This window comes from Mus caroli, unplaced genomic scaffold (genome assembly GCF_978045245.1).
Source record: "Mus caroli unplaced genomic scaffold, Mus_caroli_1 scaffold_18, whole genome shotgun sequence".
NCBI lineage: Eukaryota > Metazoa > Chordata > Mammalia > Rodentia > Muridae > Mus > Mus caroli.
Genome location: NW_028227273.1, coordinates 81,383,828 through 81,401,696, shown reverse-complemented (window position 1 = coordinate 81,401,696; position 17,869 = coordinate 81,383,828). Strand labels below are relative to the sequence as shown.

Below are 17,869 nucleotides of genomic sequence, written 5' to 3'. Positions count from 1 at the left end.
GTTAGCATAGCTTACAGCCCTCCAGTAACTAATCCTAAGATCATAAGAGCTTTACTGGCAGGCTGGTGAGATGGCTCAGAGGGTAAGAGCACTGACTTTCCGGAGGTCCAGAGTTCAAATCCCAGCAACCACATGGTGGCTTACAACCACCCGTAATGAGATCTGACACCCTCTTCTGGTGTGTCTAAAATCTAAAGACAGCTACAGTGAGTGTATTTATGTATTAAATAAATTTAAAAAAAAAAAAAGAGCTTTACTGTCCTAAGCCAGCCTTTTCAGCTGTTCAGTGATGATAACGAAAACCTGGTGGGACTATGATAAACGTAATGAAAATACAAGCCTGGTGTTGAGTACAATGTTGGCACGCAGTAGGCACTTACAGTGTTGACACACAGTAGGCATTTTTGGTGTTGGCATACAGTAAGCACTTAACAAAAGTATCTACAAGTTTATCTGGAAATGAGCTAGTCAGATCTGGAGACACTTCCTCGGGGTGACAGGGCCAAAGCATTTTTTTTTCTTTTTAAATTCCCACATTTAGAATGCATGTCAGTACACTTTAGATGAAAAAAAAAAAAAAAAGAGCCGAAAAGGTAAGTGTTTTGTGCTATTGGTGTTTAGTTACAGGACAAGAGGGAGAGAAGCCAACAGAAACTCGGTGAGCCGAGGGACCGATTGAACAAAGTCACCCAGCTAGCAGAATGTCTGTCCCTGGAACCAGAAGCAGGGGACTGGATTCCCCGGGTCTGCAGGTACAGCAGAACTCTGCTTCATCCCCAGGTACCTTCAGGGAGCACAGCCAGGGTGAGCAGAGATGGGGGTGCGCTTCCACGACAGCCCATCTTCCACTGGGAACCCGGAGAGGCCTCTGCCTCCAGCAGTGTCCTGCAGAGGAAAAACAGGACAGTGGGGTGAAGACCTGCACATGTGTGTTCATGGGTAAAACTAAGAGTCAAAAGGGTAGCGTGCATTTGGATTCTACCAGGGGGAGCTAGAAACAGCCCTGCCTCTGGCAAGGACAGCGGAATCCTCAACAGGTGTAAGATGCAAAAAGCTGTGGGGATGGGGATTAAAACCACTCCTGTTGCTGTCAAAGTCACAAGACCGGGAAACGTCATGGAAGTACACAGGGACAGCGACACTTCCCTGTGAGGCGAGGAACACACACAGCTCGGAAGAAGGCTCTGTCCAAGAGTATTCAGATGAACCTAGTTGCATCCCTGAGTCAGGTGGAGGAGTGGTAGTCTGCACCCCCAGCACGGAGGGGCTTTACGCTAAAGCCACTCAGCCCGTGCTGGGGAGCACTCTGTTCTGTCTTCTTGCTCTCTAGTGGTGGATGTAATACAAAGCTGAGGGTGGGGCGGAGGGTGGAGCCCCGTGTCTATGAGGATCTTTTTCCAGTGTAGCATCTAATGTGCTCTGTTAGAGGCCTGGTGTCCTGGGAACACAGCATCTTAAAGTACAATTTGTGATTCCCCCATATGAAGACATTTGACTGAATGTAGGATGTCTTAGTTACTGTTGTGAGGGAACACCCTGGTCAAGGCAACTCTTCTAAAAGAAAGCATTTAACTGGGGTCTTGCTTGCGATTGTAGAGGGTTAGTCTATTATCACAGTAGGAAAGATGGTGGCGGGTGGGTAGACATGGGGCTAAGAATGCTCGCTCTGCTCCAGAAAGAGAGAGAGGGAGAGAGAGAGAGAGAGAGAGAGAGAGAGAGAGAGAGAGAGAGAGAGAGAGAGAGAGAGAGAGAGATCTAGCTCTGGCCTGGTGTTGGCTTTTGAAATGTCAAAGCCTACCCCAGGGACACTCCTTCAAGAAGGCCACACCTCTTTTTTTTTCAAAGAGTTATTTATTTATTGTACAATATAGCTGTCTTCAGATACACCAGAAGAGGGCATCAGATCTCATTACAGATGGTTGTGAGCCACCATGTAGTTGCTAGGAATTGAACTCAGGACCTCTGGAAGAGCAATTAGTGCTCTTAACCACTGAGCCACCTCTGCATCCTCAAGGCCACACCTCTTAATCCTTCCCAACAGACCATCAACTGAGAACCCAGTATTCAAATGTATGAGCCCCCTGACATTCTGAGTTAAACCACCACATGGCCGATCACTGAATTTCAGCGAAGTGTAACGCTTTCTGAACATGCAGCAAACAAACAAACAAAAGTCAACTCAAAATGAAAAGCACAGTGGGTCAGAGGGGTTTGTGGCAATGCTCACCCTTGTTCCTTCAATAGACTTCTGCAGCCTTGGTTCCAAACCATGATCCAAACAAAGATCATGACACATGATCTTTGTATCTGCATGCGGCCAGGACATACATCATACTAGTGAACGTTCAATGAAACTCCTCTGCTCAGGCATGACCCCAGCATGTATTATGACTCGAATTTACTGTACATTCAAATGAGTACATCTTTGGATTGGATTGTGCTGGAATGTTTGGGGGTTTTCTTTTGATTTTGTAAGACAGAGTGAGTCTCACTAAGTAACCCCTGCTGTCCTGGAACTCACTATGCAAACCAGGCTGACCTGGAACTCACAGAAACCCACCCATCTCTGCTTCCTGAGTGTTAGGATTAAGGGTATATTTATCACCACACACAGCAGAGTATATAGCTTTTTTTTTAAAAAGTTGCCATTTGAGTTCTTGACTAACAGTTTATTAAAAACAAACAAACAAGCAAACTACGCAAACAGTTTTATCTTAAGATTAGGACAATTTCCAACAGTTTCTGAAATGATTCCAAACGAACTGTCAGTCGGTTCTGCTGATTTACGCAAAGAGGCAGCTCAGCGTTGACTCTCATAAAGCCAAAACATCGACCAACTCTGAGAAATGAAAATGTTATGTGCCCTGCAATATCAAACATTCAGCCAAGACGTAATTCCCTGTGTTAGACTAACCAAGCACATCTGTCTCACTAGTACACAAGCTTTCTATTGTGTTTGATAAATGGTAAAATTATAAATATTACAAACAATTGTCTCAAAATAGGTTTCATTAGCGTCGTAAATCAGGCGCTCTCCCAGCCTGCCTTTCAGTGACTCAGCTGCTTACATCATTGCCTCCCACTGCCAGGCCCAGCACATTTCCCATGTCCCAAGAGTTGTGTATGTTCCTGGGTGACACGGGCACCCTTTACAAGGTCTCTCTTGACATCACAGCCCTCTTTCTTTCTTTCCTGTTTCCCTGTCTCTCTGCCTGCCTGTCTGTCTGTCTCTATAACTCTCATGTCCTCACTCTGAGGGCCCTTTGCTCCTCTCCCCCTTCCCTCTCCCCCTCCCCCAGTAATCCTCTCCATTAGACCTGTTTCGTGGCATGATCTATGTATGTCCAGACCCACCAAGGGACCTTTTGCTGCCTAATCCTAACGATTATGATTTATAATCAGTAAATGTTTGACTTCGATCCCTTTTTTGTTTGTTCCTTTGTTTGTTTGCTTGCTTGTTTTTTGAGACAGGGTTTCTCTGTAGTCCTGGCTGTCCTGGAACTCACTCTGCAGACCAGGCTGGCCTTGAACTCAGAAATCCTCCTGCCTCTGCCTCTCAAGTGCTGGGATTAAAGGTGTGTGCCACCACTGCCCAGTGATCCCTATTTTATATTCCTGAATACCTGACATCAGATAAAATTTTTGGGCAAAAAGGACTTGAGAGTAGAAAAGGTTTAAGAAGATGAGTCTGAGAGCTGCCACAACAGGCCTCAAACTGGGACTAGAACATGTCTGCTTACTGGATGTGGGAAATGGCAATGTCCACAGAGCCTTGCCCACAGAGCCTTGCCCTGGGAAGGGATGGAGAGGATCTTCACAAGATTCTCTGGAGTCCCAGCGTCTTCTGGTCGTCTCTGCTTCTCCTTGGCTTGCATAAGGCAGCCTCTGACTCTGCCATCTCATGCCCTACGGCAGAGTCTCCATTCCCTACTTAACTCTTCTTTGAAAAAACAATACAAAAGCAGGCCTTCTCTTGACAAGATAAAACCTACTCCAAATGAAGTCCTGATCACAAGAACTAGAGACATCCTCTGTGTATGTGTGTGTGTGTGTGTGTGTGTGTGTGTGTTTTAAAAAGAAAGAGGCCAGATTAATGCTAACACAGGGGACCATCACTCATCTTTCTTCTGGACCATAGTGTACTTGAACCTCCTGGTTCACTTGAGTATCAGTTCCTGGAGGGGGGGGGGGGCAGGGTGCTACCTCCAGGATAGTGGCATCAGAGTAAGGAGCTAGCACAATGCACTGGGTGAGTGAGGGCACAGGCTGCCCTCTGCTATGAAGAACATTTTCAAATATAACTAGCTAAGGCAGCCCTGGCCTAGAGTTGGGCAGTTCTCTTATCAACTTTCTCCAAGACCATATTGACAGCTCACGGGAGCCATTGTCACCCATGAAGGCAGGCAGGCCTTTAGCTCCACGTTCACTAAGGCACTAAGATAAGAAGGAGGAAGCTTGGTGTGCGTGTGCGTGTGCGTGTGCGTGTGTGTGTGTGTGTGTGTGTGTGTGTGTGTGTGTAGGGAGGAGCTTTGGGACAAACAGGGAGGGGTAGATGTTTGTTTCAGGCACTAGGAAGTAGGCCTTGAGTCTGCTACCCTTGTGTTTCTTAGACTACAACCTACAGATCATAGAATTCCTGGGACAAAGGAAGCTCTGAATGGCTCGACTCCCGTGCCAGAAGCTAGTGCTGCTGCGATTGCTATTGTTAACACATCTGTCCTTTGCAAGCCACTCTTTGGTGGTACTAGTTTAAAAAAAAATGCTTACAGTATGAAAAAGCAAAAGAAGGAAAAAAGAATGTTCTAGTTAAAATTAAAGGAGTCTTCCTCTTGTGCAAGCCGATATGTTCACATTAGCCTCCAGGGGTTCTTGGGATCACTCTGAAAGCTTAGCCTGCAGAGCAACACACACATTATCATTTCAAAGTCAATGTCAAAAATGACACTCTAGATTTTTTTCTCAGAGAAAGAGAGAGAGGAGAGGGGGAAGGGAAAAGGGGAGGCAGGGAGGGAGGGAGGGAAAGGGAGAGAGATAGGTAGGAGAAATTAACTCATGAGACATCAGATTCTTAAAACAACAGAAGCTACTATTGAGTTAAAACTTCAGAAATAAAACCTATTTTCCCAGCTTGACATTAAAACAGGCACCGAGACGAGCAAAGCCACAGCTCTTGGTCTGTCTTGGAACAAGGACAACGAGAAGAACACAGCCGCAAAGGAGGAAGTCAGAAGAAACCCTGCCACCTCACAGCATAGTCAGCCACACGACGTGGCCCCAAGGAACAGCTGGGCTTGCTGTCTTTCCGAATACCAGTGAAGGAAGTGACTGAAGCAGGCTCACACAAAGGCTGCCAGATACCTGTCATTCTAAAGTGGATCCATTTTCACACGGCAATGCACTCCAGACTCCCACTTGTCTCTCCCTAGGGTCAACTCACAGCAGAGTCTGCACCTGGGGCAGCAAAAGAGCAATGCCCTAGGAACAAAGGGAAACAGCCCAACATGGCCGAACAACAGGGACACACAGAAACACACCACAGGATGGTCTTACCCTGTGAGAACATCACAGAGGCCATCTTTTCTACAGACATAGAAGGGTGGCTAGTTGCCTAGCACAGCACCCTAAATGATGGACAGAGGCACACACTGGATGAACGAGGCTGCCTCTGCCTTGCTCAGACGACTGTTCACCATTGCCTCTGTCTCAACAGGTACACGTGCTAAAGTGGCAACCATATCACAGTAAAAGCAATAACAACATGATAATAAAAACTGGAACTAGGAACAGTTGTGGATGCTGCTATAGTCTTCATCAACTTGATGACACAAGCTAGGGTCATCTGTGAAGAGGGACTCTCAGTTAGGAAAATATCTTCATAAGATTGGCTGGTAGGCAAGGCAAGTCTGTATGGGTATTTTCTTCATTAATAGCTGACACTGGAGAGCCCAGGCCACCATGGGTGGTGTGACTTCTGGGCAGGTGGTCCTGCATTAGCTATGAAAGCAGGCTGGGTAAGCCAGTAAACAGGGCCCCTCCTTGGTCTCTCTCAGTTTCTTATTCCAGGTTCCTTGGCCCACTTGAGTTCTTACGGTAGCTTCCCCTGAGGATGGACTGTGAAGTGTAAGATAAGTATGACCCCTTCCTCCCTGTCTTAGTTAGGATTTCCATTGCTGTGAAGAGGTACCATGACCAAGGCAACTCTTCTAAAAGACAACATTTAACTGAGGCTGGCTTACAGGTTCTGGGGTTCAGTCCATTATCATTATGGCAGGAAGAATGGCAGCATCCAGGCAGGCATGGCACAGGAGGAGCTGACAAATCTATATGTTGTTCCAAAGGCAGCCAGGCAAAGCTCTCGCCCATAGTGATGATATACTTCCTCCAACAAGGCCATACCTATTTCAACAAGGACACTCCTCTTAATAGAATCAGTCCCTGTGGGCCAAGCATTTAAACACATGAGTCTATGGGGGCCAAACCTGTTCAAACCACTCCACTCCCCAAGTTCCTTTTGGTTGTGGTGTTTATTACAGCAGTAAGAAACCAGGACAACCTCTCATCATTGCCATTGAGCAGCATTCAAACTATAGCTGGGGGCACTATAGTTTAATTTGACCAGCACTGATGGAGGTTCAAGTACTTCCTCGTTGTGACCATGAATACATGAGGAATGCCCTGAACTATGAGGAGAAAGATGACATCATGAGGTGATACTGATGGAACCAAACCTGTACACTTGGCTATCACCCTGCCCATTCCTCCATTTGATATGGAAGCAGCAGTGGTGGCCTGTTCCAGGGACTTGTGCGAATGTGTCTGGGCTCTCTGAGGACAAGACCACTGAGGGAGGAAGTGGGCAATAGGCCATCCCCAAACCAAGGGCCACAGATGCTCTGCTCCAGGCAAGAAAGCCGTACAGAGAAGGCTTCAGTACCAACAGTCGCTAAAAGCCACCGTTTGCCATGTTGCCCCACTGTGGAACCAGGAAGTAACTGGAGAAACCTCTGCCCCTGGGGAGCAGAGAGCAGAGCCCAGTCCAAACAGGTTTCGAAACAAAAGCCAGTGACAGACACTGAGGAGGTGCACTGAGGAGGAAGTGGACAGAGTGGCCCTTCAGAAGAGATACTGACAGGGCAGGTGGAAGAGGACGACCAGGATGAGGAGAAAAGAAAAGATCGAGGTAGAGAAGGAGGAAGCAAGGTGAAAGAGAAGGAGATGGTGTGAGAGGAAATAGAAAAGGAGAAGGCGGGGCAGCTCCCTGTGGAGCTGTAGTTCAGACTCTCTCTTGATCTGAAGTCTGCTGCTGCTGTTCTGGTCCTGGTCACTCAGAGCTCCCTCACAGGGGCTGTTTCTCATTAAACTTGCACAGTGACTGACTCTCTGAGCGTTTGACTCTGTACCCAAAACCCCAGTGGGCTCTGTCTGCACACAACTCTTTGCCTCTGGGCAAACGGGGTTTTCTGTGGTAATTAATGTGAGTGGCCTGAAGGAGAGATTCCCGGGGATCCCTGAAAAGAATGGCGGCTGTGAGCTTCACTCTGCTGCTCTGGGTGGACTGAGGTTGGTACAGATGTGAGTCTAGGCCTGGAGATGCAGGTTAGCTGCACAGCGCAGAGACACAATCTGCAAGTTTCTGGCAGGGCTGTGGAGCTGCGGCCAGAAGAAGTACAAATTAAATTGCTTCTTCCTCTGATGATATGAAACGAGTGTTTAATTGAAATTCCAACGATTATGCAGTCTTCCTTCGGCATTTAATCAGCCAGGCACTTCCAGAGAGCATCACAGGCAATCATCTGCATTAGCTATTCTTCCCCAGTGTCCCCGCAATACGGCAACACCCCAACTGCATACTCAGCACCGGAAACGCAGAACCATTTATGAAGTCAAACAGTGTGAAGCTGGAACTTGAAAAGGTAGTTTATAATCATAATTCCTGTCAGTTGGTAGAGAGCCTCCTTCCCCTGTCACCAAATGATCGCTTCTGGGTCACCACACAGGCACCATGCACACACATATATGCTCACAAAGGCATGTGAAGTCACGCCCACCTGCCTGGAGCTAGACACCTCTTGGGTGACAATTCTTCTTAAAGGCAGCTCCAAAACCACCGGGTGCTTAGGCTGATCATGACAGGGGTCCAAAGCAGAGCCAGAGTGCTCTCCGAGGCTCACTTAACGTTGCTTAAGCATTTCCTCCCAACCATTTCTAGGTACTCATTTGGCATTTCCTAAGCAATTACTGTATACCCCTGCCCCCTGTTACCCATTTGCCATTGGCTAGTTCTTGCCTTGTGGGTTCATCTTGGTTGGCCGTGGAAAAACAGAAAATAGCTAATCCATAATCTTAGTCCTTAGCATCTTACAGATTTCAGGGGAAACAAAAATAAACCCGGACAGTACAAGATATGTGCTGTCTTCCACACATGGACAAGAAAGAACCTCTGTGTTTGCATAAAGATGACACTGACTGGTGGGGAACCAAACCAGGGAACCAAGAAGACCTGCACAGCAAATTTGATATGGATTCCAGACAGTATGCTGATGTGGGGGTGCCCAAGGTAGCCCTCAACCTCCACTTGGGCCCCCACTGGACTTACCTAAAGATACCATGGCTTTAAGGAGGGTATATCAGGACTAGAGAGATGGTTCAGGGGCTAAAGAGTACTGTTTCTCTTGCAGAAGACCCACGTTTGGTTCCTAGGACTCACACTGAGGGGTTCACAACCATTTGTTTAAGTCTTAACTGTGCAATTTTAGGAAATGTGACCCCTTCTGGCTTCTGCAGGCACCTGCAGTCATGTGCACATAGCGCCATCTTCCCCACCTTCTCCCATCCCCAACACATATACACATAATTTTTTTTAAAGTAATTCTTTTTTCTGCTTTAAAAAAATATTTTAAACGCATTGGTATGAGGGTGTCAGATCCCTTGGAATTGGAGTTACAGACAGTTGTGAGCAGCCATGTGGGTGCTGGGAATCAAACCCTGGTTCTTTGGAAGAACAGACGGTGCTCTTAACCACTGAATCATCTCTCCAGTTCCTAAGTCTTTTTTAAAAGACTGTTTGTGGTGAAGGTAAGTGCCTGATCCTGAGAAGCTAACAGAGCGCTCCAGCGACATAGAATTCAGATTCTGAGAGGCGGCATCTCATTTTAGCTCTTAGAGGGGAGCTACTTCGTATCTAACATGCGTGAGTCACCCACGACCACCACCTTCTGCACACAACGTCATAGCCAGCTGTATGTCAAGTGGTTCAGCTCATTGGTTCCCATGTGAACAGAGACAAGCTGGAGTCTCTGATCCACAGCTGCTTTTAATGCAGAGTGAGGACCGGGTCTGTGGACAGTTCAGAAAGGGCCCCGTCTTGCCCTGAGTGATAAATGTTTTACCTCAAATTGAAATGAAGACACTCAGGAGGGCATCCCTTCCACCACTGTCCACCAGACACAGCCATATTAACCAGAAAGAGGGTAGACTTTACTTGAAAGTGAACCCTTCAAAACGCTGTAATATTCCAAATATGGATGATCGTGCCTGAAGTCGGTTCCTCTCTCCAGGTTAGCAAGCTGTGCACCCCAGCTGTTCCATACCAGGTATCAAAATGGGAGTGATTAGATCTCCATGCTATGCTCTAGTGAGAGACACAGTGTTGTCTAATGGCTCTCATCTGAATCTTGAGCAAGCCCAGTGTGTGTGTGCATGTGCGAGTGTGTGTGTCCATGGGCACCTGTGTGTGTGTGTGTGTGCGAGTGTGTGTGTCCATGGGCACCTGTGTAAGTGTGTGTGTGCATGTATGAGTGTGTGTCCATGGGCACCTGTGTGAGTGTGTGTGTGCATGTGCGAGTGTGTGTGTCCATGGGCACCTGTGTGAGTGTGTGTGTACATGTGCGAGTGTGTGTGTCCATGGGCACCTGTGTGAGTGTGTGTGTGCATGTGCAAGTGTGTGTGTCCATGGGCACCTGTGTGTGTGTGTGTCTGTGTGTGTGTACTCCAATGTGTGTATGAAGAGAACGTATTCTTGAGAAGAAGGAAAGCATATGGGAGCCAGCCATCGACCTTGGGTTTTGCTTTCCAGGTTCTGTTCACTTTGCTCTTCAGGGTCTCTCACTGGGACCTGGAGGGCTCAGTGACTCAGCTAGAGCAGCTAGCAGTATCTGTCCTCCACTCCTGGGTTACAAGCATACACGTGCACTCCCAACTTCATGGAATAGGGCTCGAACTTGGGCCCTCATGTTTGTGTGGCAGACACTTTACCTCCCTCTGCCACTCCCCAATGAAGCTTTTGGACGGGTGTCACATCAGAACAGTTATCATCTCTTAGGAAGGGTGAATACGTGCACACACACAGAGACAAGGTGTATGACACCTCTGGGTCATGCCCAGAGCCCGGGCCCACTCACCACCCACGTTTCTCTCTGTGTCTCCTCCTGTTTTTCCTTCATAAAGCTGCTCAGGGTTGCCCCTCTTTATGAAACTTGTGGCAGGCAGCTAAGGAGAGGGCTTAGCTCCAAGGCATAGAAATGAATTCTCTGAAGGAGAGCATGCTGTCACACCATCATAACAAGAGAAATGCCACCTAGCCACTGGGTGCCATGGTAACAGCTGAGTTTCCCAGACTTCAAGGTGGCCTTTATCTCAGCTCCCTTGTCATAACGAATGGTGAACATCTTGGTGCCTGAGGTATAGCTGCCAGCCACTTTCTCATGTAAGACTTTGGCCCAGGAAAGACACCAGTGGGCCAGGCAGCACCATTCCCTAGTCAGGGAAGCTCTGAGCCAGGCTCTAGAAAGGCAGCAGAGATACAAGTGTACATCTTTGCCCAAACAGTGGTGCAGCTCTCCCGCCTGTCTCTGAAAACCACAGATTTCAGAATTGTATCCACTTGCATAAAATATCATGAATCATTAAAATACAAGGGAAAAAAACCCAGCCATATCAGCCATTAGTTTGGTGACCCTCTGAGGCCCTTCCCCAGCAACTACATACTGAAAGTCAGAACCAGCTAAAAATTACAGCTTGTGTGTGTGTGTGTGTGTGTGTGTATGTGTGTGTATACATGTGTACATGTGTATATGTATATGTACATGTATGTATATGTATGTACGTGTGTGTGTTTGTATGTGTATGTATAAGTATGTGTGTATGAGTATATATGTATTTGTGCATTATGCGTTGTATATGTGTGTACGTATTTGTGTATGTGTGCACATACATGCCTGTGTGTGTATGTGTATGTGTAGATGTATGTATATGTATGTGTGTGAGAGACATGTAGAGAGATATGTATTAACTCTGGGCTTGTGTGTTTATATTAAGGTGGTGCTTGCCTCTATTGTATTAAAGATATAACATAGTGTGGTGGTGAATAAGAACGGCCTCCATAGGCTCTTAGATTTGAAAACGTGGTCATCAGAGAGTGACACTACTTGAGAAGGATTAGGAGACGAGGCCTTATTGAGGGAAGTATATCACTGGGGATGAGTTTTGAGGTTTCAAAAGCATAAGCCAGGCCCAACATCTTCCTGGTGCCTGCTCCTCCTGATGTACTTCTCCAGCACCATGTCTTCTTGTGTGCTCCCTGGCAGGATGATAATGAACTGAACCTCTGAACCTGTAAGCCAGCCCCAGTTAAATGTTTTCCTTTAGAAGAGTAGCTGTGGTCGTGGAGTTGCTTCACAGGTGAAAGGATGTCTTGATAAAGCAAACACGTGAAAGACCGTTTTCCTGAAGCAGACAGATGTTTTGATATAACAGACACATGAAAGGTCCTGGGTCGAAGGAGTAGAAATCTGACCCCACAGACAGTGGGAGATGAACACTGAGCATTGGTTTGGTTTGCCTCGCCCCACTACTCTTCACAGAAGACACACATGTATTGGTTCACTTTACATAGTGTTGTTGAGCTCAATTTGTGAGAACTCCGACATTGAGAGAAACTAGCCCAAGAACTGCTCGTGAGGTTCCTGTGACAGTTGTTGATTCCATGGCCTGACCTCAGTCCAGTTGGCAAGCCTGGCAGTTTCTTCATGATTAAATTACAACTGCCTGGTGTCTGCTTGCTGAAAGGACTGGCCTGTAGCTGCTGGTCCGTATGTGGTGTCTGCCTGCCTAGAGGACTGATTTGCAGCGGCTTACGTCATATTTGATGTTTGCTAAGAGACTGAACTGCTGCCCAAGAAGACTGGGCTCACCCCGCCCCCCGAGAACTCTTGTGGAACAGGTTCACTTCCCCCATATCCTGATAACTTCTCTCTCCCACTGCCTCTCCTGAGTGGTGGACTAGAGGAGAGGCTGGACCCTAATTAAAAAGTAGGTTGCCAAAAATGTATGCCTGTACCATGGTTTGTCATTGGGAATAGGCAGCTCTCATAGACCAGCAAGCCTATCTAGTCTATGGTTCAGGGAGTGCAACTGGGAGGGTCCTTCTCACTGCTTAGGTGACAGAACAGGGATGGCTGTGACATTGATGTGCAAAAGGTGGGGTGAGCCCAAGGGCCATAAAATTTCCAGGTTCTGTCCAGGTTCTCTCTTCAGGAATTCTTCTCTTCGTACAGCCATGAAGAGAACTCTGCTCTTAAGGAGATGGTACCTTGCCCCCAAACCCTGCCCACACAGGAAGTAGCATTCCCCATCCTAGGCTTCCATTCCTCTCGTTGTGAGTCTCCAGGGCCACTCCGTGTTCCTCACCTTGCCACTACTTGGCTGGTAGATCTTAGCTTCACCTGTCAAGTTGTTTATGGATTTTTGCCACAGCTTTAAATAACAGAAAATATGTCACACTTGCCAGAAGCCACAAAACTTCCTCTGCAGTTTTTATTTGCATCTTGGCCATAGTCTGGCTATCAGGTCCCTGTGGCCCAGGGCCCTCACACACTTCTGTATTCCCTGCATGCCATTTCCTGCACGCCAGCCTCTTCTCTATTCAGAAACATCTTTGTTCACCAACACTGTCTTAGAACCTCACAGACCTTCCCAACACTGGTGTGACTAATCCCCTGTGGGAATGCTCTCTGTCCTGCTGAGAGTCCTACCAAAACTGCCTCAAGGAGGGAGCTAGGGGCACACACACATACACACAAACACACATACACACATATACACATGTGCACACACATAGATGTACACAAAGAGACACAGATATAGATACAGATGCACACACACACCTCCTCCAAGGTCCTACAGGGATTCTCTGTCTAAGCAAGGACAGCAACAAGACAGGGCCTCTCCTCTGTCCAATTGGAGGCCAGCAGGTGGACAGCCTCCCTAGCAGGAGCTTCTGAGTAACTCCCAGAAACTGGCTTCTTCTTGTGCCTCAGGGCTCCTTAGCCTGACCCTGGGAAGAGGTTAAAACCATGCCAGCCCTCTAAGTGGTTCTTCAAACTGGATGATTTATTCTGCAAAGGAGCTGTACCTCCTTTTTTGTAGCACCCAGTGTGTGTGTGTGTGTCTGTCTGTCTGTATTTAATATTTGTGCCTCTGTGTACATATATGTGTCTGTGTGTATCTATGTCTATGTCTGTGTGTGTGTCTGTATATGTGTATCTGTGTGTCTGTGTGTCTATGTGTCTGTGTGCCTATGTGTCTGTGTATGTGTTCCTTGCTTTGAAAACTGACCAGATAGAAAGTTCACCCAAAAATGTAGGAGACCAAGAGCCTGCAATGTTTCTAATTCAGAGGCTGTGTTAACTCAAAGTCCAACCGCCTGCTGCCCTGGCTCGGTGGAGCTTGGCCCTGTGAGGTATACTTGTTCAAAGTCCTATGAGGCAAGCACTGTGCTGCCTGAGTCCCCACAAGTCACAAGCTGTCAATGTGACTGAAGCACAGCTGTTCCTGAGAGAAGAAAACCCTAAGTAATGACAGTTCCGACACCACCTCATTAAAGCTGATGCCTGTCCCTGCCTGCTACGGCCACTTTTGCTGGCCAGCACTCTCAGCTACCACTGTGGCAGGTGTGGTTCATGGCATCATGTGAGAACACTTTTAACACTCAACCCCAATTTAGTTGGTCAACCTGGGCTTAGCTGGTAGCTGTGTGCTAAGAGGAACCTAGTGTTAAGATGTTGGGCCATCTGCTACCTCTCTTTCTCCTGGGACCTGGGTTTTTCTCAGGGGCAGTGAAAGCATGAGATGATAAACCATTACAAAATACTTCATTGGTCACAGCAAGTCACATGACCAAACTCAAAGTCTTCGGGCCAGAAAAGGGGGCAGGATCTGCTTCTCATTGCAGGTTTGTTACCTGTGGACTGATGGAGGTTAGGGCTGTGAACAGACAGCAATATACAGATACACACACATGCATGTGCACCTTGGAGGTTGCAGCACCCCACTTAATGAACTAAAATGGAAAGCCATCACACTCTGACTGATATACCTACACAGGGGTTCCCTTTAGAAGACAGACTCAAATGGTGCCAGGAAGAATTGTAGGTCAGCAAACTCACACAGGAGCCAGAGAATCATCTGGGCATGAGAGAGGCCTCTGGGAAACAGATACAGAACCAGCAAAACCTTCCTAGGTGAAGCCGAGGCAGCCTGAGAGCCTGAGGTCAGTCCTCAGAGCCATGTTAAGAGCCAGATCCGGTAGTAGATGCTTAAAATCCCAGCCATGAGGAGATGGTGACAGGCATTTCCCTGGGGCTTATGGGCCAGCCAGCTTAGCCTCCTTGATAATCCCCAAGTATAAAGTGAGGGACTCTGTCTCAGAAAGCAGGGTGGATGTCAAATGCAAGAGAAAAACTCATGCAGAAAAACCACACACACAAATACACACACAGGCATGTGTATGCACAAACACAAGCACATACACATATACACATGCACACACAGATACACCTACACACAAACACACACATGCATGAGTACATGAACACACCCCTACACAAACGGACACACATGCACACACACAATATACAAACATAAACAGACACACACTTATACACAAATATACACACAAACATACCTATACACATACACACACACACACACACACAATCCATTCTCCACTCTCCTTTCTTCTTGGAAACTGCAAAAGGTACATAGCTATGTTCCGCGTGTGAGATAGTAAATTTGCTCCAAGCCTTCTAATTACATAAACCAATGTCTCAGCAGACCGTTTCTACTGTTTGTTTTAAATGTTCATGCTCACAGTAGGCAAATCAACTTTAAGTGGCCATTCTTCAGTGGCCTGAACAGAGGTCCCAAGATCAAGCTGAGAGACAAGGGGACTATTCTAATTACCAGCCAGGTGACACTTGGTGTGCTGTATAGCCTCTCTGTGGCCTTCCCCCTTCTCTTCTCCTGGAAGGAATTGAATGAGATCATCTAGTCTAAGCAAATGCAACACAACTTCAGAGCTAACAGCTATTATCAAGACCACTAGACCACTCTACTCTACAATGAAAATTTCATCAGTTCTCTTTATTGTTTTATGTATTCTTTTAGCTAATTGTGGTAAGCCTAGTGTAACCCAATTAAGCAAATGTACTGAACCAAAGCTGCCTAAATATTTTAAATGATGCTTTCTCATGATGTCTTGCAGCAAGTTATATATTCCAAAGGAAACGAGAGTACTGTACGGCATATGCTAGTTACGCTAGAATTAATTGGCACTGAAGTAGGTCCTGTGCAGCTGGGGTAAGACATGAGCTCAGAAGCTCACAGAGCTGTCTCACACACATACACACACACACACACACACACATCGCCAGCCATCTGCACACCCACCACAGGGTGCAAGAGCTGCTGGATGTGAGTAAGCACTGTTTCTAACAGCAAGAGTGAAAAGGGGAAGAACAAAAGAGGATGAAGAACCTTGGGAAGAAGGAAGGAAGGAGAGAGATGAGAGAAGGGAAGAAGGAGGGAAAAAGGAGGAGGGAGAGGAGGGAAGGGAAGGAGTGGGGAGAAAAGCAGAAAGAAAATATAAGGGAAAAAGAAGAGAGCAAGAAAGGAAGGAGAGGCTGAAACTTTAAGTTAATTATTGGGAATTAAAGATGGGAATGATAGAAGGAAACAGGAAAGAAGTGGGAAGGAGATGGGTGGGGGAGCCACTGCTGCTCTAAATGTCATTTGGACAGACAGCAGGCTGCAGAGGCTTTCTGTGGTTTTCAGCAACCAAAATTAAATAAAACACTCAAGGTGTAGGAATGTTCCTTATAGGAACAGGTGACCTTTGGCATTTCCCAGAGAGGGTGTGACTGTACGTGAGAGGCGCTGCTCCTGCAGACAGCAGGGCCAAGGAGACAGAGTTCCTATGGCCAAGACATATGCAGAGCAGAGCCTCTCAAGGCCAGTGTGGCCTGTGCAGAAAAAAGAACACCAGAGGATCAAGGCCCAGGAGTTCAGGGACAGAAAACATTATGTGTGCACACGTGTGTTTCCTAACTGACCCATGACTACAGAACTGGGTGTATGGGACATGACCCCCTCCTCAGAAGCCTTCTCTAGATGTGTAATTCCATCAATCTTCTGAGTTTGTCTGGGAAAACTCAGTACCCTGTATAGTGCAAGGCCTCTTGTTTTCAAGTCCACTCGTTGTCAAGAGACAAGAGGTGCAGGATGGCAAGAATGGCAAGGAGATGTGGAGTGGACTGGGGAATTGGAAGGAATATATATATATGTGTGTGTGTGTACATATATATATATATATATGTATATATATATATATATATATATATATATATATATGCCCCAAGTGGAATAACAAAGGGTAGGAAAGCCAGCAGGCACCCCAGTTCTCCTCAGTCATGAAAAGATGGGCAGGTGCTTAATATGTACCGTGACAATTATCGACACAGTGCAACATCTGCCTAAAATAACCTCACATAGGCTCACCTTAAAATGAGAGCAGCTTGCTAGCCAGGTGAGCTGTATGGTGTGTGAGAGGTAATCAGAACTTCTTTCTTATTCTCTGGGTGCTATGGAAGTCCTCCTGTCCCCAGAAAGGCTGAAGCAAAGGCAGAGGACTTTACTTTCAGATGAGCAGCTACTAAGTAAGCTAGTTAACACCCTTGCACATCCATATATGGCACCCGTGCACTTCCATGGATAAAACACTCACACTTCCACACATAACACCCTTGCACTTCTGTGGATAACACCCTTGCACTTCCATACATAACACCCTTGCACTTCCATGGATAACACACTGGCACTTTCATAGATAACACACTTGCATGTCCATAGATAACACGATAGTACTTCTGTAGATAACACACTTGCTCTTCCACAGATAACACACTGACACTTCCACAGATAACACACTGGCACTTCCACAGATAACACACTGGCACTTCCATAGATAACACACTGGCACTTCAAGCCCGAGGAGTTCACCTTCTCTGAGAATGGCAAGAGTGCTCTTTCTTCAATAACTAGGCGTTAGATGCTCATGTGGTGACTCCCATCCATCTGAAACTCCAGTTCCAGGGATCTGACTTTCTCTTCTGAATTTGATACGATATGGTGCACATACATAAATGCAGTTCAAGCAGTCATACACATAAAAGAAGCTATTTTTTTTAATAATTGGGAATTAAACAACATGGGGATTAAGGAATGACAACATAAATCCATTGTGAATGCTCCAAATCCACCTAACATTTTAGGAGCTCCCAGAGCAATTCAAGGGGACATTGTCCAAGTGTCATATACTCCCCAGTTTACATGACTCCAGAGAGTCCCAAAGCTTACTTCCGGAGAAGAGGGACGTAGGCCTCAATAGACAAAGTGTCACAGACCCCAGTGGCCTGGCCACCTACTCCATGTGTGCTGCAGCTGTCCCTTGAGAGCTCACAAAGGCTGTACGTTAACCTGCAGGAGACTTTTCTTTTCTTTTTAATTGAAAATAGATTTTTTTAATGCAATATAT

General features: G+C 46.7%; 1 protein-coding gene across 3 annotated transcripts in view; it reads right to left on the bottom strand.

The window, feature by feature from the left end:
- Positions 1 to 610: 610 nt before the first annotated feature.
- Positions 611 to 17,869, bottom strand: part of LOC147000554 (uncharacterized) — a 129,237-nt gene continuing 111,978 nt past the window's right edge. For all 3 annotated transcript variants that reach the window (XR_015045981.1, XM_085833223.1, XM_085833224.1), the window contains one exon: positions 611 to 885. Coding sequence is in view for 2 of the 3 variants with exons in the window: in XM_085833223.1 (XP_085689349.1) it covers positions 686 to 885 (200 nt within the window). In the remaining variant the exon portion in view is untranslated. The remainder of the gene's footprint in view (positions 886 to 17,869) is intronic.